The 25,617-nt window shown below is 34.4% G+C and overlaps 1 protein-coding gene across 1 annotated transcript in view; it reads right to left on the bottom strand.

The window, feature by feature from the left end:
* The window catches only part of RPS6KA3 (ribosomal protein S6 kinase, 90kDa, polypeptide 3), a 33,314-nt gene extending 9,455 nt beyond the window's left edge, over positions 1-23,859 (bottom strand). Inside the window, exons 1-13 of the mRNA XM_009572247.1 lie at positions 23,785-23,859; positions 22,680-22,759; positions 20,058-20,164; positions 17,690-17,727; positions 17,199-17,341; positions 13,951-14,021; positions 9,973-10,061; positions 9,649-9,713; positions 9,445-9,547; positions 8,541-8,665; positions 6,451-6,576; positions 4,560-4,649; positions 129-287 (exon numbers count right to left, since the gene is read on the bottom strand). Coding sequence (XP_009570542.1) covers positions 129-287; positions 4,560-4,649; positions 6,451-6,576; positions 8,541-8,665; positions 9,445-9,547; positions 9,649-9,713; positions 9,973-10,061; positions 13,951-14,021; positions 17,199-17,341; positions 17,690-17,727; positions 20,058-20,164; positions 22,680-22,759; positions 23,785-23,842 — 1,254 coding nt within the window. The 5' untranslated portion in view covers positions 23,843-23,859. The remainder of the gene's footprint in view (positions 1-128; positions 288-4,559; positions 4,650-6,450; positions 6,577-8,540; positions 8,666-9,444; positions 9,548-9,648; positions 9,714-9,972; positions 10,062-13,950; positions 14,022-17,198; positions 17,342-17,689; positions 17,728-20,057; positions 20,165-22,679; positions 22,760-23,784) is intronic.
* Between the last annotated feature and the right edge of the window lie 1,758 nt (positions 23,860-25,617).

The raw sequence follows: 25,617 nt of genomic DNA, 5'->3' as shown, positions 1-25,617 counted from the left end.
TGCTGCAATGTAATTATTTACCAGAAATTACTTAATTACTGCACAGAAGAACATATAAATACATGGGTTTATACTTCTGAGAGAGAACATTAGCATCTATAAGCATTTTGTCCAAGATGAAAACTTACCCCTTGAGCATGGAGATATTCGACGGTTTTTGTTATTGTGAACAGAACAGCACTAGCTTCTCGTTCTGAGAAAAATTTTTGCCTAAGAATTTTATCCAGCAGTTCTCCTCCTTTCATAAGTTCTGTTACTACGTATACGTATTTTCCATCATCATATACCTGCAGAAAGTAAATAAAGATGTAAACTTCAGAATATTTATTCCCTGCTATCTTCCTGTGAAATGCACATAGTGCAGGTGCGTCCACAAGCCGTTTTCTTCAATTATTTTTCCCATATTTCTCACCCCCCACACTATCCAAACGTTGTTAATCTTCAGAAATGAACACAAAACCTTCTACAAAAAGGTAGTACAGTAATGAAATAACACAAAAATACTGGCACGTAAATGTTTAAGGCAAAAAAAGCATGAATAACATGTAGTTTTCCCCATAAAGTTTTACTGAAACAAATTAAACTAGACATGGAAGAAATTAAGTAGTAGTAATAAGTGGAAACTAGTCTAATTAAGGCAAAACCAAAGCTAATTCTAGAATTAGCACCAAATTACAAATATAAACAGAGATTGTTACAATTAAACAGTGAGACAAAAAAAAGTAAAAAATAAACCTAAGTTCACCTTCTCTCTGTGAACACTGAAGTTAATGCATACAAAGCTGCTATGATAAAAGCCTACAACTTATACATTACTCTGCACATAAAGCCTATACCAAAGTCTAAAATTAATAAAACATGTATATTTTAGCCCTTATTTCTAGTTATGGAAAACGGCTTAATTTTTGCATGGCTTTTATCTTCTAGGGAAACAATAGTTGAGAATTATTTATATTATCACCAGGGGGCACTACAGACTGAACTATACTAAAACACTTTTTAAGCTATACTTAAGCATTTCATTTCAGTTACACTTTCTTGGGATTTTAACTCAGAAATTGGGTTCTGCTTTAGTGAAATCCTTTACAGACTCTGTTCCCTATTTTTATTTCAACCTATTTTTATGGTGATGTTGGAATTGTTCTCTTCCGTAACGTGTGAAATAAAAACTAGTTTGTGCTTAAGCAGAAACAACTATCTGAGTTGTAGTAAAATAAATTTAGGAATAGATATCAGCTAAATTTTAAAAAGTTTTCATCCCAATTTCCTTAAGCTACCTGGGAAATAGAGGCTACTAAATTTCTAAGCTGAGAAATTTTTGTGCTCTTAACTATACTAAAAGGATTATTTTCTCACCAAATAAAAAAAGAGGAATAGTGTTAAATAAATAATTCTGCAGGCTTTACAAGCTTATGATCTTAAGGAGAGGAAGACATGACAGGTTTCTATGTTCTCATTTAACAGTAATTTTTCACCCATGAAATATAAATGACATTATCTGAATGTGTTTGTATCAAGACTTTAACTATTACACAGTGTTAAGAAGTAGAATTATATAATTCTAGATACTAAACTGGCATTTTAGATTTTTAGTTTTTTTTAATAGGCACGTTCCCTCTAATCCTGGTATAACATGAGGAAATAAGCTTATTTCATTTGACACTACGAAGCACACACATCTCAGAGTACAGAGGGGCAGGGGGTATTCAAACAAAATGTGCATTTGGTTACTATTTTATATGCTACCCCTTGCTGGTCCTGTCTGCCTGCAAAAAAACCTACCAAACAAAGAAACCACCCCAAACAAACCATTCCCGTTATCCTGATTTCACTAAAGGTATTGTCAATTTAGTTGTCTGATCCCAGGAAGTTGTTTGCACTGAACAAATACTTTTGAAGTTTTCTTCACAGTTAGGTGCACAGTATTATGCTGAGATCATAAATGTGATGCTAATTTTTAAAATGAACTCCTGGCACACGCCAAAGATCAGTCAGTGTGTCTTCTCTACCAGGCAAACTGGTAGAAACTGTAATGAGACGCAGATGTAGGCACATGAACAAAATGTAATTTAATGGAGAAAGAGAACAGGGTTTTTGCAAAGTGAAGTAAGATTTCACATACATATTAGGAGTTTTTTTTGAACTCATAAATAAGCACTTGGATAGGGAGACTGGATATATTGTATTCAGGTTTCTAAAAAGCTTCTGAAAAGATTCTTCAGCCAATGCTTTAAATAACTCAACAAGACAAAAGTTCTGTTACAGAACAGTAACTAACAGGTAAAAAAGGGTAAAATACATATAATGGTCTGGCACAGGAAGTTTCTAGGTAATGGTTTGTTGGAAGCTGTGTGTTTCCTCTGTTCTTACACTGTTTCCTAGGCATCCACTAATGGCCACTGTCAGAGGCAGGATATTGGATAAGAAGGACATCTGATTTAGCACAATATAGCTCCCTCTTTTGTTTATATACTGTGGAACTGAAAAAGACCACTGATAACAATCAGAAGGAAAAACCCAGAGGACTGTGCATTGCAGAAAGAATTTGGTGTTCTGAATATCCATTGTTTCAATCCAAACACCTTCAGAATTAAACTACATTAAAAAGGCCGAGCAATAATGAAAATTTCCATGCTAAGTTAAATTCAAATATTACTGCATTTATTCATGAAATACAAGAAAAGAAAGAAATTATTTGTTGCAGAATAAACACTTCCAAAGACATGCACTTAAATGCTGAAACATTTTATTTTGGCATTTCAAAACAGAAACATTTAAATCTTGGTGTGGTTTTGAGTCAAATCAACATTGAGTTTTATTTGTATAATAATTCATGGTGCTCTTGATGAGTTTGAGGCCTGAAGGCCAAATACTCCTTATTGTTCCTCTGAAAGGTGTAATAGAACACCATTATATTGTGGGATATGCAAGCAATCCACCCCACGCATCTACATTAGGACAATGAAAACTTAAAGTAATGTTAAATTCTTACAGTAGTGGATATTACACAAGTTTCTGTTACACATGAATCCTATACCTCTTTCCTTACGCTGGACATACTTCCACAAACTCTGCTTGAGGAATTGATCTGAGTAGAAATAAGTCAGAATTACAGCCTACTGTCTTTCTTCCTCTGTGGACTTCAGACTTTTTTTTTGTAGCCTCCTTTTGCTATTTGTGTATTACTGTTGGTGTGAATGAAAGATGGCTCCTGCTGGAAGATGACTGATGATGATGATGAACTAATTACAAAGTAAAATGATTCAGCATATGTGGCAACTTTTCAAGGCTGCCTGGGTTTGTCTCCTGTCAGTGTAAAATATTCATAATGCTAAAGTTCAGCTAAGTACTCACATTCCTTATGTTTGTCTTCCTGCTTAAATAACATAACCTCTATTATGAACACATAAACCTACCATGCAGCACTAAAAGCAATGCAGGTTCCGTGTTAGCACAGTTGCTTTCACGTAGCTTTACTGTCCAACCACGTGAAGCAGAACAAACAGGAAGTGGGATTGTAATTATGGTATCTAGCTTGCAATAAGGTAAGCTCCATGGTGGGCTCCCTTGTATATCTGACTTATTTTGTTCTCCCAGGAAAGGGCCAAACTACATGATACTGATAAAGTGAAGACAAATTACAATAGGAAAAACTTTAGGCAGAGTTCTCTGGTACTCATCTCCACAGTATTTATGAGCTACTGTTTTAATGATTTCAAAATGTCTGAGAATCTCCCTTCAGCTGAGCTCAGCTTCCTGGAAATGGTTAGCTGTTTTGCTTGAGGTTTGGTTTTGGGGGCCAGAATACTTTCTTGCAGACTAAGAAAGTAATTGTGCATATGCCTTTTTAATTTTTAATCCTCTTTAATGCATAATCAAGGAGAGAAAGACAATTTTCTTTTTCTGTTAGATCATGAGAATCTACTGTTCACTATGAAAAACCTCTACCTCCCAACTTATGTTATTCTTTGCTTTTTATGGTCAAAGCGTTTCCATGGTCAGAGCAAATAATACAAGAAAAAAACAGCTAGATAATCTTCTATACAAAGACCAGATAAAGATACTAGGTAAAGAAAAGTGATGACCATGGGATATGAAAAGATTTCGTCCACTGCTGAGTAATACTCGTTACCGTCCATGAAAGTTACTTTGGGCATTGTGCTAACAGTCAGCCCTCAGTTATGTACTTTAAAATTGCTTTTGACTAATGTAAACAAAAGCAGATTTGAAATTAACTAAGCAATCAAAAAACTGGCTTGTTCCTTTAAAGATAGAGCCAACGTTAAATGAATTATTCCCGTGCTAGGTTTTATGAAGGATGAATTATGTGACTTCTTAGGATTACGTTGTACCAAAATATGAGCATCTTTAAAAGATGACAATGAGACATCTCAGTAAAAAATTGGATATTGTTGAATAAATTGCATTAGGACATTGTTTTGTTTTTAAATACTGAAAAACATGAACATAAATCTAACACATGTATTTTGTCATCTCTCAAATTAGAAAGTGATATGCAATTATAATACACTAAAGGATGTCTTTAACATACTACTTACATCTTTTAGGGTAATAATATTTGGATGCTGTCCATAGCGCAGTAGGATTTCGATCTCCTCTGTTGGATCTCTTTTACTCTTGTCAATGATCTATAAGAGCAAATAGATATATACGCATAATTCTTGCTGTGAATATTACATAGCGTAACACTTTGGTGTTTACTAGCATAACCAGATAAGCAATATTTATTGTTGCTGGTAAAGGGCATGGATTATAACCAAAACAAAGCTTGTTAAATTGGAACAGCAAGGCAAAGCAAAAAAAGTTGGAAAAACATGGAAAAACCTCTCAGTTGAAAATAATTTTGGAGGATAAGTGATCTGATCCCTCAGGCTGTGATAAATAATGCAAGGCTGTTTAGTATATAAGACTACAGTCACCCACCATTTAGTAAAATAGGAAGCTACTAATGTGACATGAGATAATGGTTTGATGGTGCCAATGAACTGATTTTCACAAAGCTACTCTCAAACAAATATTTAGTGCAGCAAAAGACAAAGCAGGAGAGTAAGGGAATCAAAAATAAGAAAAAGAAAAACTTTCTCAGAGGTTAATTCAGACAAGCATTCCATTATGAAAGTTAATTTGAATCTCTGCAGGCTTGCTATCAGGCTCTGAAGTTCTCCCTGTGCAAACAAGCAAAACGTTATTTTGCACTACTTAAAACGTATTCTTATTCTTCTGCTTTTTTTTCTCTCCTTCTGAACTGTAGAATTTCCTCTAATGTCTTCTCCATCTCTGCCGTACCCCTTCTTCCTCTTGACAGCCTAAAGCCCTTGCTACTACCAGCACTATCCTAACACATTGGACACTGATGACTTTCTTCTTTTTTCATGATTCCTTGAGGAAACAAAGCCACGACAGAGGCATCAGAAAAGCGAGGCAATCCTCACAATAAACGTTACAGCTTAGAGAATTAACAGCTATGGCAGTAGTTTCTTCCAGTTTCTAGAAATTACTTCAAATTGCAACCACAGAAGTCAAATCTGTTCCTGGCCAGAACCAGAATAATGACAAGTATGTAACTACCAAATTGAAATTGGAGGGTTTCCAGTAGACAATCTGTGTACAAGGATACAGCAAAACATACTTAATTTATCTTCGCATTTTACATATTTGAGTAGCAAACTGTCCAACAATTCAAAAACAGAACAGGATTTAATTTTTTTTTTTCTTTTAAAGTCTGCTAATCTATACTCCTGCTTTCATAGTAACCATTCAGCTCCACAGTGTTATACAGAAAGACAAAAAAACCCCTTATCATTCCACTTCTGGGAATTCTCCTGATTTCAACTAAGAACTTAATGCCTTCAAAGAAGTGTTAGAAAGCCCAATAGAATAACATAAAAACAACACTAGAAACCTTGTTAAAAACTAGCAAGCAAAGACAAAGAGTTGAAGTTTATTCTGGAGAGTATACCAGACTTAAGCACTGTTATGAACTCGTAGCTATCTTACAATTTATGAATCTATTTTGGAAGCAAAAAACCCATATATAACTATCTCTAAATAAAAAAGTAATCAATCACATTTTTAAAAAACGATGGAAAGTCACATAAGCTTTTCACTGTACCTTTCCTTCTAGAAGCAGTCATGTAACTCCCATCAGTTTTACTGTAATTACACAGGTGTTTCAAAGACTGAAGATTGCTTTTCACCACCCAAACCAGCATATAGATAACAAAACTCATAGCAATTCTGTATAAAAATCTGTCAGTAAATATTCTATTTGGTTGATTAGCATAATTCACATTTGCATCTCAAATCTTTTTATATTAAGAAAATAATCTTAATTTGCTATGTTCTTTATGGCAAATAAATTAATGATGCCCAATGTCTATGATGCTAAAACCTGAAAAGAGTTGGTGTGTTTTATAACAAAGTAATTACCTTTACAGCATATTCCATGTTTGAAGCTTTATGAATACATCTCTTGCAGATAGAGTAAGACCCAACCCCGATATCTTCCTTTACTTCATATCCATCGGTAAACTGAATGCTGTTCCTGTGCAACTGCTACCAAAATAACATTATCAATTGATGAATATTTTAAATACATAACTGACCTTTATATTAAAAATAAGTTTTTGAATTCCTACTGATTTGCTTCGAATTTTAAACTGATGGTTGTACTAGGTCAAACTGGTCTAAATAGCCACTGCCTTCTGTTTGATATTAGTATGAGATAAATTATATATTAGACACATTGTAAATAATGCACACTGTATTTTAGAAACTGACAACATGATGTTTCTGGTTACTGATTTATTAATTTAAAGATAGAATCTCCAGAACAAAGAAGATCAGAAGACTACATGATAAAATAATGACAAAATAATGGTAAAAAAGCATCACTGTTTCTACTATCTGAATAGATGAATGCCAGCTGGAAAATTCAGGCATACTGAATAGAATCAGATTAACTGGAAATTGCATGGAATGGCAGTCAAAAATCCTTTCACAGAAATAAAAAGCTGAAAGAAGGACAAGTGTTCACTCTTGTAAGGGAAGGAAATGGTATTCTAGTATAAGGAGTTTGTGCAAAGGATGCAAAGCATTTGCAGGAAACCATCTGGGTATCCTGCAGCACAGAAAAGAGGAAATAGGAGTGAGGAAGTGGTTGAGGGGCACAGAGGAAAGGCAGCAGAGAAACAGACTATTACAAGAGAAGGAAACCATACACAAAAAGAAAGAATTTCATCCACAAAACAATGTGGGAAAGAAGGAGCACAGAAAAGCTTGTAGAAACTTTCAGCAAGACTTGAGGACCAGAAGTCATTCTGATATGTATACCAAATCAGACAGCTTCTTTAGAATAAAAAAGGGTCTAAAACCCCTTGAAATTTAATGGTTTATTACACATGGAATGAGTAATGTGTACAAACAAGCACATTACAACTATTCTAGACATAATAAGAGGATTAAAGAAATACAAGAGCTATTCATGTTCTGAATAAACTGGTTTTTAAAAATTTTCTCAGACATTTGCAAAATATCCTTGCAGTGAAAATATTAACAAAACCAATCATACAGCATACCTTTTTATTCTTAGCTATACACCAATAAGAAGTTTTCAACACAATTTAGATCACCAGTTAGTTTTCACAACTCAGGCCTCCCTTGATAATTAGAATTATTAAAAGCAGAAAGAGGAGGTAGAAATACAATTTTTGCAGAGGTCTTCCAGTTTTCTTTCCTGTACATGCATCTGCTTTTTTCCTGCTGGTGCAAACTCTCCAGTGCTGAAGCATGCTTTTAGAATAACCTCAGCCTCATAAGGAGGCAAGGCATGCCACTCCTCCATTCCAGCATGAGGTCCACCTTTCTCGTCTCACACAAAAATCACACCTAAGCAAAGCTTTGTTGTCCAAAAATAACCAGTACTAGCAGTAATAGAATATGCAAGAATAGCAACTGCTATTAAAAGTGACAACCTCACAATTATTAATACAGGAGACTGTATTGGAGTAGTTCTAATACTGCTAGGAAGCCAAAGGTTGTTTGTGTACTATAACATTGACTTGTATGAATACACTGAAATTAGTCACAAAATATCACAGATTAGCACATTAACATAAAATGCCTTGGGAGGGATGGAACATGTCCTGGGTCATGGGTTCCAAAGCACCATAGGAATCAACTGATATTTTCATGCATAGGGGAAAAAGATCAAGATGTCTGTTATTCCCCTCCACATTATAATTATGGCTTGATATTAAAGAGTTATTACAGTACAGATGATAGAATGTTTTCATTTAAGGATTGAAGCCTATTCACACCCGTGGCTGCTCAGTAATGAGACAGGTTCTGCACCTTCACAGACACTGTTTGGATAAAATAATCTGATCTTTATTTTTCTGTATAAAGCTGCTAATGACTTTGTCATGGTACTTCATTCTGTGATGAAGGAAACAATCCCTCCACCGAGAGACTGCAATGCTGCTTTATTGACTTTTTTTTTTTAAAGCAGATGTACTCACCTGGACAATTGAATGCACTCCAACTGTCTGCATTGCTTGGCTTTCATCATCTGATGCAATAGCTACAAAACTAAATCCCCGAAAAAGTTGATGTGCGTTAGCACTAGGTGGGATACCAGGTGAATCTGAAAAACACATCATCTACTTACAAGCAGAGTTTTTAAAATGTAGAGATGAGGTTATGTCTATTCTGAAGAGCAAACTACAGCTTTATTCTACAAAGTACACAGAAACTGGAATTTGCAGAAAGCATGGACCAAAATACAAATAATTACTGAATTGTTTTGCATATACCATCTAGAAACACAACTGATAATCAACCACTACAAAGATCGTATTACTGTCAGACAATATTTTATTATACAAAAAACAGTACTTTGCAGAAAATATTTACATATAGCAGCATATTTATGTTATATTTATGGAGGAGAAGTACTCAAATTTGGTAACACCCTAAATTTGTAAAGACAAAAATTTCTATCATATTTTGAATGGATCAGTGTAATACTATGCAGAGACAGGTTCCACTGAAACAGCAACTTTGCCACCCAAAGTCTGAAAAGACTAAGTTTCTACATCGTGAATTAAATGAAGCCATAGGATATAGCCTTTAAGGAGACACAGATAATCTTTTTGAATTAAAAAAAATGAGATAAGTAAACTTGAACTTATGTATGTTTTGTTGCTGAGGATTACTTTGTTTTTAACATAGGACAACTCAGTAGTCCCTCGTGATATATTTATACCAAAGACCACAAAAACTTTTATGAACTATGGAATACTTGTCTTTGAGCATTCATTTAGCCCAGCAACACCTGGAAGAACAAGACACTTTACATAACCTGAACAGAAGCAATGTTTATAATTTTTGAATAGGTAAATTGTTCAATTATTTTCTTTTTACCTTTTGGAGTTTTTGCTGTAAACTCGGGGTCAAAATAAAACGTATCTTCAGGTCTGCCAGTTGCAGGTTTAAAAGGGGGATGAATTTCTCTCCTGTACAATTTCTGAAGAGAAGGTATAGGCCAGAGTGAATTAAGAAGTTATATGACACCACAAAATACTTAACTAAGAAATTTATTAAATTAATTTTGAATTAGATACTCACATTCCAATCTATTTTGGAAAAGAATGCATGCCTCTTAATTTCTTCGACTCCATCTGGACCTGCTCCTTTTATAAGGAAGAAAAATGTCTGAATTATTTTCTTCTTGGTCAAAAGAATGACTAACAAAATTGTATTTCTTATTTCTTCTACATTAATTTCAGAAGTGTGTATTTTGTTGATCATTAGAAGAGCAAATAGGGAAACTATGTTCCTACTTCAAAGCCTATTTTACACAAGAAACTGTAAACTTATTTAGTCAGTCTAATGATCACTGATGTTATCAATATTATGATCCAATTTAAAATATTCTGCTAAACACTTTACCTAATCTGTTTGCTGGGTTTCTTTTGAAGAGCATTCGCAGAAGACTCTGTGCTTCAGGACTTAAGAACTGGGGCATTCCAAGTTTGGCCCTATAGAACAAAAATAATTAATAGCATACAAGCATATTTAGGTAAGAATTATCTCTGCATTCCCCCTGTCCTTTGTCATTCAACAAATCCATGTCAAACAAAATAGCATCACTGAGAAATTGCCTTCAGACATCAGAAACAGAACAAAAGTGCTGTCAGTCATGTAAACCTGTAATTGCGATTTTTTTTTCCTGTTCTGAGTACTATAATATTTTCAGTAAAGACTCAGGAACTTAAGTAGAGGAAGAGGTGGTAAAAAATGTAGAAACGAGTAAGTACAGGATAACAGGTTACAAACTTGTACATTTTTGTAATATGTTTTTATCCACTTTTAAGTCCAGTTATCACCAAATGACATCAAACAAGCAAATCCATTCTGATAGTAAGATAAAATACATTTTAGAAGGGGTAAGAAAACTACCACAGTATGACACACACCAAGAACACCCAAGCAAAACAGGAAACCTAAGCTAGAAGACAGAAATTGAATTAAGGTAGGACAGATCTTGCAAGATTAGCAGGTAAAAAAAGAGAGAAAGATTACTCCCTCCTTTCTTTGCTTTTGCTCCCCTCAATCCATTTCAAATATTACTTTCCAACTTGCCAGTCTTGAATCTTTAGATTTAAGTTTTTGTTGTTCTGTCATTTAATTTTGTTTTGTAATCCTCACTATATTTTTCTCCTCCCCATTTAATGTTGACCCTCCATCCTCTCACTGTCACTAGGTCTTACTTTTTCTTATGACATTGATAATGGTAAGGTTGGATATAATTCCCTCCTTTCCATCTCTTGTTCAACCTGTAGCTTGTATTTTTCCGTAACAATCCATGACACAAGCTTTCTCTGTGTTTTAAGCAGAAGATGTGATTTGCCTTGTGTTCCAGCTATTCGTAGATGTCCACCTCCCTGTCACTTCAGCAAGTGCATACATGTTGCCATTGATTCGCTATTCGTTACTTTAAAACTTGAATTTACTAAATTTTCCATTCCTTTCTGCATTAAAGAAGCCAGCGGTGGGGGGAAAGTCTGAAAAACTTTGCCTTCTTTGGGTTTTTCAATAACATACTACAGGCAGATCAAGACCACCAATTGAGTGGAGGAATGGGCAGTGGGCCATCCAACGCTTCCCCAGTTGCCATGCACCACTAGCAGCTGAATTTTTACTCATGCAATTTATATGCACTGATTTCATTGCATGTTCACTTGGTGTCATTTCACTTGATGTAATTTCTGCTCACAGCAAAGTATCAGAGAGCTACACTGTAAGAAGGAAGCAAAGAACACCTTGTCTGCAAAAGCACAATGGTATCATTTACAACGTATTGAAGGACAAAGAACAGACAACTAAATATGATAGGACTGTGCTGGAGTAGGTGGAAATCTTTGTCCTATTATAATCCAAAACAGCTCCAACAGTAGGATGCAGCCCTGGAGGTTCAGCATGAGAGGTCAATTGCTTAAAAAAAATCTAAAACCAGGCCAAAAATATAATTAACCTTATGGAGAAGTGACTCAATGAACAGAAACAGAATATGTAGAAGAAATTCTAGAGGACTGGTACGTACTGCAGTCCACAGTGGAGTGAACTGGAGGCCCTTGTGCAAACCACAGAGATTAAGACTGTCATTGCTCCCTTTCTATCATGAAGGAGCACCTTTCACAAAATCCTTTACTGGCCACGTGACATAGCAGAAGAAAAGGCAATCACCAGGTCCTCAGAGGCCCTAGGTTATATAACTACATGAGTGACAGCAATTTTTTTCTGACACTCCTGATGGACGAAGACAAAATTTTAGATGAAGGCATACCTCTTCAGTAAAGGAGAAAAGATGCTTTAAAAAGTTAACTTTATTGTTGCAAACTATGATTTCTTCAAATTGCAGAGTTTCTCAGTTTTAGCTAAAACACACAAGAATAAATAAAAACTTGTCTTGGTAATGTTGTGAGAAATAAAAAGCCCAGGAAAACATATGTTGTAAGAAGAATACATTTTCTGTGGATTTTCAGGAACAGAAGGTAAGAAAAGCAATATATCTTAAATGATACACTACGAAAATATGAATTCATATGCACACCTGTCCATTTTAAACAGTTTTATGAAAAATGTAAGGAGAAATATAGTACATTTACTAGTATACAGAAAATAAAAAGAAAACATACTGCCATTCTTATGCGGCCAGACAAAAAATGTGAACTTATCAGAAAAGACTTTAAAATATCTTGTTTTTCAGCTGTTCATATTACCAACAGCAAAATAAATTTATATGTATGTAATAATCATAAGTGTACAGAACATTAGAACAGAGGTAAAATTTCTTTACTTCATACCACATTTTTTTTGTATAGTGCTCTGAAACTAGTAACAATTGCGAAGACTATAAGGTGAGAAAAGAAAGAAGTTCGAAAAGGAATTAGAGATACATGCTCAGATGAAATCTGAAGGTAGTTATGAATGTCAATTAACTGGGGAGATGCAAGGAGGATATTCTACATGGCAGCTGAATACAGAAGATTTTTGTAGCAACAGTGGAAAGACTGTTGAGGAACAGAGTGGAGTCACATGCAGGCAGAGAAAAGAAGAGAAAGATGGGACTCGTGAGACATTGATGGAAAAAAAATGCATGGCTCCTGAAATAAGTGAGAGTGCAGCAGAACTATCTCAGACTAGCTTCTTGTAAATAGGAGGTGGTCAGAAGGAGTTTACGCTTGCTGTGAATAGATAGAACCTTTTAGTTAAAGACATTCAATAATCACAACATGAAGATTTGAACTAGCATGGTGTTGAGGCAGCAGAAGAAATTAGCATCACTAAATATATTTGCAAATATAAGATGAAAAAGAAAAACAAGGGCAAAGAATAACGCAACATGTATGCATCATGAAAGCAAAAGCAAGAAAAACAATGAGTTTATGTTTTCTAGCGGTTTTCACATTCTAATCACTTAGAAAAAATATGAAAGAATTTCATATATTTACTTTTCAAAATAGGCTGTTGGTGCAAAAGAAACTCTGGCTTGAATATATAGGTAGACAAGTGGTAACGGGACTAAGAACAGTGATAAACAATGAAGAAGAAAACAAATAAGAAAACAAAAATAGTCTTATGAGCTTCCATGGGAAAAAAAAAAATTAGTATTAGTAAAAAATCGCTGGAAACAGAGAAGTGAAACTATGACATGAGGAAACAGAATTGTTTGCACAGCGTTCGGCTACAGTCCCAAAATGGGACAATTATGTCACAGGTTGTATTAGTTCAGAGAATATGTAGGGGATCAGCAAGGAAAAAAAAGCAGGCCTTCATTAGCAAAACCAAGAATGTTAACTGCATGATGGAAAGCAATTTCCACAATATAGCTAATGCAAAACCTATACTGGAAATAGCAAAGGGGAAAATTGGAGCTTGGGCAAGTCGTAGGAGAGTACAAAAGGGAGGATGCACTTTAGCAAATAGGGGAAGTATCAGGGAAGCAAGTTGTTGGCAGCACCACTAATATAAAGAAGTGGGGTGAGGAGCTAGTAAGATAGAGAATAAGAAGAGAAAATACTTTCTCAAAAAAAAACTAAAACAAAAAAAAAGGAAAAAATGCACAGGTTATCAAAAAGGATAAGAAAGTTAAAAAATATCATGGAAATAAGATGGGAAAGATCATATGGTTGGAGAAGTTATTATTACATATTAAAGAACTGCTATGAAATTCTTTGTACCTGGTATGGTGAGGAAATAGAAAGGCAAATTAGATAGGCAGCAAAGGGAATTAACAGTATGGAATAGGGAGTGAGGATTTACCAGTACCTTTGGAAATGAGGGAAGAGTAGAAATTAGATATTGCAGCCCGGAGGGCATCCCTGTAGAATACCTGATGAGATATATAAATAAGAGTGTACTCACTTGAGAATCATAGTCATGGTTTCTTTTCTGTCTTTCCCTTGGAAAGGTAGAGTACCAGTGAGCATTTCAAACTGTATAGAGTAAAACTTTCATCAATTACATTACCTGGACAAAATCTAATCTTTGACAAAACTACTTAGCATCTTAACCTTCCAAAATTCATGCATGTTAACAACCAAGTCTGTGCAAAACAACTTCTCATTGTACAATTTAAGTTAATATGAACATTGAGCAGCCTTTGCCATTTTTAAAGCTGCGAAATATTTTCCTATATTGATACCTTGCTTTACATGCTTTTATCTGAACAATTTAGACTATAATGTTCTGTGTTTCATTTCTGCCTAAAAAGTTTATTCTTGGAAGACTTGATCTATACAACTGTACTTTAGTTTTCAAGAGGGTGGGGGGTAGGGAAAAAGATTCCCCTTTCAAAAGTTAGTGATGATTTCTCCTCATGCAGAGATATTTTAAAAGGTCAAAATTTTTAAAATTGGCAATGTACATAGTCTTCATTGGAAAGGGGAAAAAAGTTAGTTGATTGACGAAGACATGCATGATGAAAAGTGGTTACTGTATGCATACAGTGGAAATAAAGCCTGAAGGAACACGTAAGAGCTACACAGTATGTGCATGCAAATTCTACAGTGCCTGGTAGTAGGCAACAGACACTGTTAAAATACTGATTTGTTCTGAAAGTGACTGAGTAAAAATAAAGGCACTTCCGTTGGGCTGCAATATACTGCAGGGATATCAGATCTAAGTGAGGTGCTGAAAGCAGTCTGGCAGCAGTCACAGCAGCCAACGCTCTGAGGCAGGAATTCTGATTTTTGTTTTAAGAATTGCAAAACAATTTAGTTTAATAAAATTTCATGGCATTCACTTAAAGCCATCAAAATTAAAACAATTATAAAGGAACCCTCTGAACAGCTTATGCAAACTTAAGTCATCCTGAACACAAGATATCCTCTATTCCTGTCTTTTCTGGTATGACCCAAATATTCAGCCTTCTAAGCATTAAAAATGTCCATGGATAACTTGAGTGAATAATGTGTGACGGTAGTATTCTTAGATCTACAATAAGAGCACGAATTTGCACTAACAGCATTCTTTAAAACCCCTTTTTATTAAAATAAAATTTTAAATTTCTTACTACCCCATAAAGTATTCAGAAAATAAAAGCTGCCAACTCTTCACTACTGCTAGATACTTTTTACTCTAAATATTATTTTTTCTATATATACTTATATTTAAAATTTTAAATTTAATATAATGCCAACATGAAAAAACCCTACTTTTAACTTTAACACTTAAGACAATTGTCTGGAAGATGTGAGAGGCATAACCCAAAACTATAAAAAAAATTCACCTTTTCTTTGTTTATAGTTTAGAGTGATCTTCACAAATTGCACTTGCAAAAAAACTTTTTTAAAGGTAAATTTGTAGTGCTGCATGTTTCGCTTACACTTGCTTGAAATAGAAAGTTTATTTAGTAAGCTCCTATTTGTCACAAGCATACACACTTGTATTAACAACTCAGCATACGTGTTCTTTGTTCCCCCCCAAAATACTATATTCCAACATCAGTAGACCAATAGTACTTTTAAGAATAAGCCAACATTGGTCTTCCCTAGTTATCATCATTTATTTCAGCAGAGGAGTACCTCAACAAATACATAATGCTTCTGAAAACTTTAAATGAATATTTTTAGATGTCTGGCATCCCTTAAAACAGTCACTGTTTTAAAGGACAAATTGGAATGTGCTTCTCAAGGATGATTTAAACATACTTAGTGTCTAGCAGCAGGAGAAAAGAGGCCAAATGATTTGTTGAGATATCTTTCTAGTCTCTGTTTCTATGCTATAACTTCTGTTCCATCTAGATACTGTGTACTCATACCACACCAACAACCAATTGAATTCTCAATCAACACAGGTTCTAATTAAGAATGATTTGAGTGGATACCTACAGATTGTCTATGAAAATTACCATGCAAACTAGAAATGCAAGCAACAAAAATATGTCTTAGAGAAAACTGCACTGTATTCCATATACTAATTTAGAGAATTTGGTTTTCAAGGTCATATTTTTGTATTCAGAGTAGAAACCAAAGTGTTTAAAATGCAGTCCACTTAGACTGTGAAAGCTACACCAGTCACGTCTAACATTTTTCAGCAATTTTCAATTTTAACATATGCACTTTATAAGCACAAAATTATATTTTCCAGCTTTATAAAGTAAAGCTGAAGTTTAACTATGTTTGCGTTATCAACAAATATTCTGCAACTACACTGTAATTATCTTTTAATTGACTGTGTTCTTACTGATAAAATGTGCAGTTGTGAGGGGGGGTGTGTGCTTGTCTGTCTAGAGAGAGTTTAGTTATCAGGTGCTACTTTTACATAGTCAGTTTTCAGATCACAACAGCATTCTAGATGATTAAAAGGTGATAGGATGACTTATTTTCAGACACAAGAGTCACTCTCATACTACAAAGCGCACACGTTAGTTCTACTGTTACAGCCCTATGTAGCAGAAGCAGTAAGAAACAAAAACATTTCCTTTAAAAAATACAATTATTTAATCTTTATGTCAAAAATGCACACAAAGATTATAAATATTAAAAGCCATTCAGCATTCCTAAAATACCAAGCATGACCTATTTTTCTTCTCCAAAGCCATATTTGATACACACATTATCTCCCCTGACCCTGCAACTTCACAGAAGTTAACTCCTTGCAGAAACACCATAAGCAATTGAGCAACTATATCCCGTATCAGCTCAGTGTCATTTAGATTATTTTGACGTGTGAAAGCAACAGATGTCATTATTCCACTAAGTTGAAATTACACTGGAGACTAATTAGAAAGTTATCACTCATTTTTTTCCACGTGAGAATAAATTCAAATTGAAAATTTGGATCTAAATTTCTTCCCCGCCTTGGAAGAGACAGTATTTTTCCTGTATACTTCAGTATTCCTATCAGTCTCCGTAACATTCAAACTACAATAGATGCATAGTATTTCAATTCAACGATAACAAAAATATGGCATATTGTTGGTGTTGATATGAAACCTAGTCCATATTCTTGATCCAAACTCTGTGGTATTGTTATTAATTTCATATAATTTAGACTTTTTTGGTAGTTAGAATTCATTTAAAGCTCACCTTACAGTTTAATGTTTGGTTTGTTTCACCAAACCTTGCAAAGCATAGTTTTGCTATTATTTACATTTACCAGAAACCTACCATTAAAACACCAAAAGACCACCAGTCTGCACTCTGTGTATGACCTCGTCTATTAACGACTTCTGGTGCCATATATTCCACTGTTCCACAGAAAGAGTAGGCTTTTTTTTCGTGATCAATTGACTCCTTACTTAAGCCAAAATCTGGGAGAAAAAAAGAATAGTTCTAAATGTAATTTTTTTTTTTTTAAAATCACTCTTGGTTAATACCATGTGAAATGGGATGCTTATATCATTTGTATATACATGCAAATATACATATGGGAATTACAGAATTCTCCTCCGCTCCCTGCATTATCACAGGTCCATAACATTAGATATACTTGCAAAGCAGATATCTTATTTATATATTCACTTATGTCAAACTTATTTGCTCCACAGCAAAATTACCTACCAGTTAAAATTACTTATTTTACCATATTGCTTTACTAAAAAAAAAGAAAATGCAAAGATTTTATTATGAACAGAAAATTGCAATTTCCCTTTATTCACCTGTCAATTTGATATGTCCTTCCTCATCAAGCAGGATGCTAAAAAACAATAAAAAGAATAAACTAATTAAAATTCCTTTTAACTGTTGTTTCAGACAATGTATTGACAATGTTTAAGAATAAACAGAACAGCATACACAAAGACAAGCAGAATTGAACATACATGAAAATGAATCATTAGGAGGAGACACTTTGAAACTACACATTTTCTTTCTGAAACTACGCGTATCAGCGTTTCATTTAACTATTTGGTTAAATTCAGCATGGTACGTAGTAACATCTATCTTGAAATTTCAGTTTTGGCCATCTGCAGCATGTGTCATTATCACAACTGTTAAAAACAGAGATATAGCTCTATTTCTCTTAAACTGAGCAAGACATGTTAGTACAATGTATGTTTGCATATGTATACAAAATGGGTATTCATTTGTAATTACCGTTTCCAAGGGTGTTGACCACTTCAAATAACATCAAGTAATAAATACTCTCATGTTGTACCAAAGGACAGGACCCATGGACCCTATACTTAGAGCAGACCTTGTGCTTTCGCCCGTTTATTTAAATCACAAAAAAGGCCACACTTCTTTGAGATGCCAACTATCCTTAACCACCACTGAATATAATTGCAATTCAAAGCATGCAAAGTATTCAAGAACTGGACTCTGTAACATGACCTACACAGCGGACTTAAGTTCCTCCAGCTTCTCCTATGGGGAGCTGCCTTTCATCCTGGGGATGAGACATGACCCAGGCACACAGTACTTGTCCATTTCCCCTGCCCATCCCTTTTCCTCCTTGCAGTTTCCCAGTGGGAAACAGCCCCACAGTATAGATACAGCCTGTGAGTTACTACTATCTCATCATAACATGCAAGTAATTTCAACCTTTGATAGGTTTTTTAATTAGATACATCCAAGGCTTAAAACCAAGGTTGTTCAACAGGTATAGACACAGACAATTTAAAAAGAAAAACCCAAACTGTGTTTGAGGCAGCAGCTATTTAGTCTTCTGACAATTACTATTTCGTTCTTTTCCTCTTGGAAATAAATGTTAGCAAAATAACTAAAGTTCTCTCGCTTTGCTTTCTAAATATCTTCTTCCACTTGGTAAGCTTATTTTTCCTCACTTCAGAATTACTTAACAGAACACTCTCAAAGTTTAACATAATTCATTCCCTGTTCATTTGTTAAATGCAACCCCATGCCTAAAGTCTCCAAATTCCTGATTTGAGTATGAATCTTTCCCTTCTCATCAGTCAGGGCTAAACATTTTTAAATTTGTGTCTTTCTTCCAGGAGATGCACAAAGAACAACCTATTCTAATGGAAGTTCCACGTTACAGCCAGGTTCTGTGATACTTGTTACCCATTTTTGCTCTTTTCCACTGATACTTTACATGAGACAGTTATCTCACACAGACTTTTCAGGTTCTCCATATAGCCATAATAGAGAAGTGGGATCACCAAGGACATCAGGACTTCAGAGTTATTATAGATTTCCTTGCAATGAGGCAGAGTATGTTAACTATCTGACTAAGCACAACAGAGGAGATGCACGCTTTATATTGTCACTTAAATTCCTCTCCAGGTAGAGAGTAACACTACAGCATACATTTATATCTGAAAGGTTCAAATGATCCAGATGATAGCACTGACATTTTCTTCTTTACATCTTCTAAAAATAAAAAAATTACTGGAGGAAAGACATAAACAGGAGACAGAATTCAGTCATTTGAATGAAGTTGATGACGAACATACTGAGATACAACACCATACCAGAATTGTAACGTCAAGCTTATTTTAAGTTTTCAGTGTAATTATGTGATAGTCAATACGTTAAATAAAGCCTGTGACTTACTATTTTCATGTTTTACTTCAAAATTTAAACTCCATTCTACTCTTACCGCAGCGGATTTTAAAAATCAACATTGAAAAGATGTTTGCTGTTAGGCTTTCAAATGCAAAGATACAACATTCGACTGTAACTTTGTATCGTGCATTTGTTCTAAGTTTATCTCTAGTCCAGAAATTCTACAATAATGACAAAAACAAAAGGCCAAGAAGACCTCTTCTCTATTGTACACCCTAAACCACCTGGAAAATGAAAGGTAGGAATATTTCAGTATACTCTTTACTTAAAGTAACATGGATTATAGTACTTGGCATATCACTCTGAAACTAGATGCTCATGTTCGAGTGGAAATGAAATCCAACCTTTTTAATTAAAATAGCCCACAAGCTTCCCCCACCTCCCTGCTGTTCAGTTTATAAAGTAAATTACTGAAGTTTAACAGCTGGAAAGAGAAGTGCGTAGGTAGAAGTGCTATACAAATCAAATTAATACACTGCATTTGCTGTAGAGGAGTCTTACTTTTCTGGTTTTAGGTCCCGGTATATTATTCCAAGACTATGTAGATGGTCTAAAGCAAGTGCTAATTCTGCCAGGTAAAATTTAACATCGTCTTCTGTGAACATTACCTGAAAAAGCAAAACAAGGTATTTTACATGTAAAATCTGTAAAGCTTACAGCAGCACCAACTAAACAATGGTAACAGTGGTTTTGCCGAACAGTTCTTCGTAATACTTGAATTCATTTCTATACAAAACACTAAAAAAATTCAAATTTCTTGGTTAGACAAAAACTAGGATTTTATAATCAATACTATTTCACAGTACATACTTGAAAAGGAACTTCTGAAGCCAATATCATATTATTCTTTCTGCAAAACTGAGGTTATTTGCTTCTGATTGTTCAAGAGAAGAGACAGACACATTGTAGTGGGACTGAAAAATTTTGGGAAGCATTTAAAGAAAGTGACTACCTCTTTACTGGATGTGACCATTTCATTTCCAGACAACAAATGGACTAAAGAAGTCCAAATGCCTGAATTTCATCTACAGAGTCAGAGAGACAAGAAAAGTATATGCATCTTGGTTTTGAGGAGACTGTCTTGAAATACTATGAAAAAGAAGTTACAGTGATGGTAAAAACCCCAAGATGCAGCCTGAGATGTAACTGCAGAAAAGGTAGATCAAAGAATAAACTAAGGAAATAGCCTATGTAAGAGCACAGGTAAGATCTCAGATAGCAATCCCACATTTTCTGTTAGGAAGATAAACTAATCCACTAATCCCTGTTTACATTCAATGAAATGAACATGCTGTCCCAATTATATCCACAGCTGTTGTGATCCACTGACAGAACACATTACAATTAAACTTTTCTGAGAATTTAGAAAAAGATAAAAATAAAAAAAAATCCTGCATGATTTGATTCTACCTCACTTACTACTCCGAGCTTTTTGTTTGTTTGTTTTGTTTTTAAATTTATGACTAACACCTTTAAATACGGCACATGGACCTGGAAAAAAGAACAGCAATGGGGAGCACAGATGAACATTATTTTAAGCAAGAGTTAAGAATGGAGAATACCATGTATTTTCCCCTTAGTAGTTTAAAGGGAGAAAGTGATACCAAAGCTTGTACAAAGGTTGTTGCTGATGTTACTTCTACAAAAGAGCCAGTAATCAGTACAGGCACATTCAAGAAGAGAAATCTCTATGAGAAACATTTAAAAGCTCAAATAATGACAGATCCCGTGAGGATCATAATACACCCACACTATGTTCTTTAAAAACATTGCATGGAATTCATCTCTCCTAACCTTAAACATCTGCAGTGTAGACATCTAGCTCTGAATTAATCACTTTTCCCTTTGTAGTCAATGGGGAAAAAGCAGGAACTTTTAGGCTGTAGTTCATCTGATCTATTTTAAAATCACATGAATTGATATGAGGATGACATTAATTGCATCCAGCATGCCCATTTCACTCCATCAGCTATGAACAATTAGCTTAGATTCAGGTGCCTATAACGAATATTTCTTATCTAACCATATTAAATCTTTTAAAATTTGAGTGGCCCAAGATGAAAAAGTCACCAGCAGGCAAGCGATATACATTCATTCTTGGGAATCAAGAAAGAACTATGAATTTTAAGAAAAAAGTATCTCAATTTTATAGTACTAGTAACTTTCTACCTATCTGTGGTAAAACAAACTAAAAAAAGCAACTTGAAACAGATGGTTTCACTGAATTAAATGTAATAATTTATGTGGTCAGCACAGAAATGATGATATATCTATACACAAAAATGCATTGCGTTCTACTCTCGTCTTAATAACCATATAGCTTTGTAGTGGTGACCCAGCTGTCCCGGATACTCTGCAGCAAGGGAAAATGGAAGGCAGCTACAATTACAAGTTCTGGCTACCAGATATACATTGGATATATTTATATCTCTATCCTACCTATGTATTTGTTCAAAGTTTTTGCACATGAGTGATGCAAAAAAAATTTACAAAATTCTGATATATGAAATGTTAGCATTTATTTTAGGATTTATAATCAAATTAATTTGAGGTAATAAAACTTTTCAAAGTCATTATTTCACATATCTACACAGAGATATCACCAGCATGTCAAAGGCAAAGTGTTCATGTTTGGAAAATTACTAAAATAAGTAGTATACAATTCTTGCTTTTTTTACATTTATAAATAATGTAATTTTGTGTTCATATGCAAATCATAAACCCCCCCCCGACACTAACTTCTGGATATTAAAACCAGACACAAATCAGTTAATTTGAATACAACTACTTTATATAAATCCATGCTCTGAGATTCAACTTTAAACATGGTAGCAACAAGAGAAGAAAATTTTGCAAGGTGTAAAAAGAAGCACAGAAAGACTGCTTGTCTAAGCCTTTTTCCAGAAACAATGTAAATTACCAACAGCATTTTCATGCAGTGACTACTTTGTGCAAAAAACCCAAGCAAACAAAAAACCTAACTGGTTAAAAAAAAGATATTCAAAATTTTATTCAACGAAAACTGAATTTAAAAAGTAAACTCTCCTAATGCAGGCAATTTATAGTCAAATTTTATCAATAGATGATTTATCAATAGATGATTTTCAAATTAAAAAAGTTTACCTCTTTGGATAAACGTGTAAACAAGTCTCCTCCCCTGAGAAAATCCAAAATAAGATATAGCTTCCCTTCTGTTTGAAAAGCTGAAAAGATCAATTAAAAAAATTAAACATCATCTAATTTTACCCATGATCAGAAGAATAACATACCCAATAATTCACCCTTATTTTCATTATCAAAATTAATTATTCTTCTTTCACCTTTGTGGAAAAATTTATTTAAATGAATTAAGTAACTGTTCCTCTATCATGGGCCAATAAACTCTCATGCCATGTGAAAGCAAAGCAAGTCACCAATGGAATTTCTAAAAAAAAAAAACCCTATACTTAGGTTAGTCAGCATTTCATTCCAGATTTTGGAAGTAAAAAGCCTAGATTTAAGAGGGCAGATTAGTAACTAATGCATGTATTCTAAAACTTCTGGAAACTCAGCTTAACAGGGACATCTCATCTAGTTTGCAACAGAATGATACGTAAAATAGTGAAAGCTACATTATTTAAGTCGTATCAGAGAGTGATAGAGATCTGAGGTTTGAACTATAGGAAAAACTGGATCCTAAAAAAAAAACAAACTGAAAAAAAATGAACAACAGAAACTATTCTCTATCTTTTTTCAGTTTACTTTCTGCATGACATGTTAAGAGTACTGATTTCCTCCCCCCCTCCACACGAATAATTTTTTATGGCTGTCCATACTATTAAAATAAAAGGCATATTCCCACCAACTTTGATGCAACTGGAAGTAATGCCATTGCATATGTTTTCTACAGAGTAAATAAAGCAAGGATAAGAAATAATTAAAAAAAGTGGATGACATATACAAAAGATAAGAGGTTTTAGAAAAGAATGGCTAGACATAAATAGATAACTGCTTTTCAATAAAGCAAAGGGCTACAAGACTCTCAATCCTATAAAGATATAACACTGTGCATGAAGTTAGCCATGTGCTTACTTTGCATGAGAATTACTACACAGCAAATCTTCGCACGATTAGGATTTAGATAGCACACTAATTTTCTATGATTCTCTGAACCACAAAGCAAATATTAGGTACTATCTTGACAAGCACCCATTTTTACAATATAAAAATGAATTTTTCTGCAACTCACCATAATGTAACTTGACAATGAAAGGATGGTTAACTTCTACTAGGATATCACGTTCCATTTTTGTCCGAACCCGATCTCGAACTACAACAGAACATGAGCAAGATTAAATTTAAAAACAAACAAACAAACAAACAAAAATTTACATTGTGAATCAGTATTTATCCTACATTTCCTGATGTACTTCACATTGTGTCCCGTAGTGTTACAATTGTCTGCAGGTCACTATACTTTACACAGAAGAGACTTGAGAGAAAGTTTATTTCACAGTGCAGAGTTTTCTGATAAATCCTTTTATGCATTTCAATTTGCTTCAGTTCCTGCTATTGGCAAAATCTGACACTGGGTAAATAAATTTAACAAAAGCACAAGAGAACACATAACCACCCTTCAGTCTGCCCTATACTTAGTTTTTAAACAGTAGAGCAAAACTACCACAGCTATGTATAGAAAACATAACCATTTTCTCTACTGTTGAAAAATAGGGAGAATTAAAGTTTTAGCAAAACAAACTTATAAATACAATTATACTATCACAAAGATGCTTATATTGGTTTAACACATTCAAGTAACTTGTACTATTAAGATACTAAGTACCCTCAAAATTTGGAAGGGAAATTTTTTTTTTATTTCTTTTCTTTATTATGAACTTACAATAAAAAGAATATCCATTCAATGTAGTGTGTACTTCAGACAATCTTTTTGATCTTAAAACGGTTTACTGAGAGTAAACTTGTGCATAGGAGTATATCAGACATCAGAAACAATTACTGCTCAAGCTGCCTGTGCTGTTCCCACCATGGTGGCTCAGAATGGGACATATACCTGCTCCTATGCCACTATAGATTAAACGAATGGAGGATCACGTGCAGATGCCTTGCATACGGGGCTGGCAATCCATGAAGACAGGCAGGTCAGTCAGCTGAGCACACCACCTGCTTCAGCTGTCCTAGGCAACTCCCCTGCTACTCCAGCCGGTGCCTGGTTCCCACCCAAAGCTTCCAAATCCGCAGGACACAGACAAAATTCAGAACTCTTACAGGTGAGAGCTAGCAAAGTTTGCCACAGTGATTTAAGATGTTGCATTTCTCTTTCTTTCCCTTATTCTGCATTTTGTTACTGCCCCTTTCCCAAATGTTACAACTTCTTGAAGGAAGCGCCCCAGACCAATGAAGTCCAGTCCAAAGTTTAAGTTGCTGGCATTCCTCATACAGTTAACAAGCCAGAATTCTCAGATATTAAAACATAACATGGCAGGAAAAAGTCAAGAAGCAAAAGGATCTTTTAGAAGTTTAGCTATCTATTCCCAGAAACAGGCACTTACAATAATACAGGTACTTGGGAAATAAAGTTATATAGATATATTTTCATGAATGAAGCTATAAAGTTTCCATCTCCCTGCAGAACCAATTCCTAAAAATAGAAGCGCATGAAATAAGTGCTCACTAACCACAGCGCAAACATCACATTTGAATTTTGACCTTTACATCTAAAGTAATGAAAAAGTCACAAGATAGTTGTGCGATTTCACTGTTCCAAGTGTTCATGTGAATTACAAAATCGAAATTTAGAATACTCTTTTTTTAGGCAGATTCAGTTGAGAAAAAAATTCAAAAGACTTTTAAGTGCCTATAGCTATGCAACAGTTACATGGATAACAAGCCTTATTTCTGAAAAGCTAGAGAAAGTCTGGATTTACAAAGTCTCAACCAAAAAAAAGTATGAGCTCATTTCAGACATTAGTATTAGCCATTAAAAAATCTGGCTTTTGTTGACTATAGTTTCCATATGTGTACTGCTGGAAGTACTGATTTAGAATCATAGAATCATAGAATA

Source organism: Fulmarus glacialis, unplaced genomic scaffold (assembly GCF_000690835.1).
Source record: "Fulmarus glacialis isolate BGI_N327 unplaced genomic scaffold, ASM69083v1 scaffold37962, whole genome shotgun sequence".
Lineage (NCBI taxonomy): Eukaryota > Metazoa > Chordata > Aves > Procellariiformes > Procellariidae > Fulmarus > Fulmarus glacialis.
This window is presented reverse-complemented; position numbering and strand designations above follow the sequence as displayed.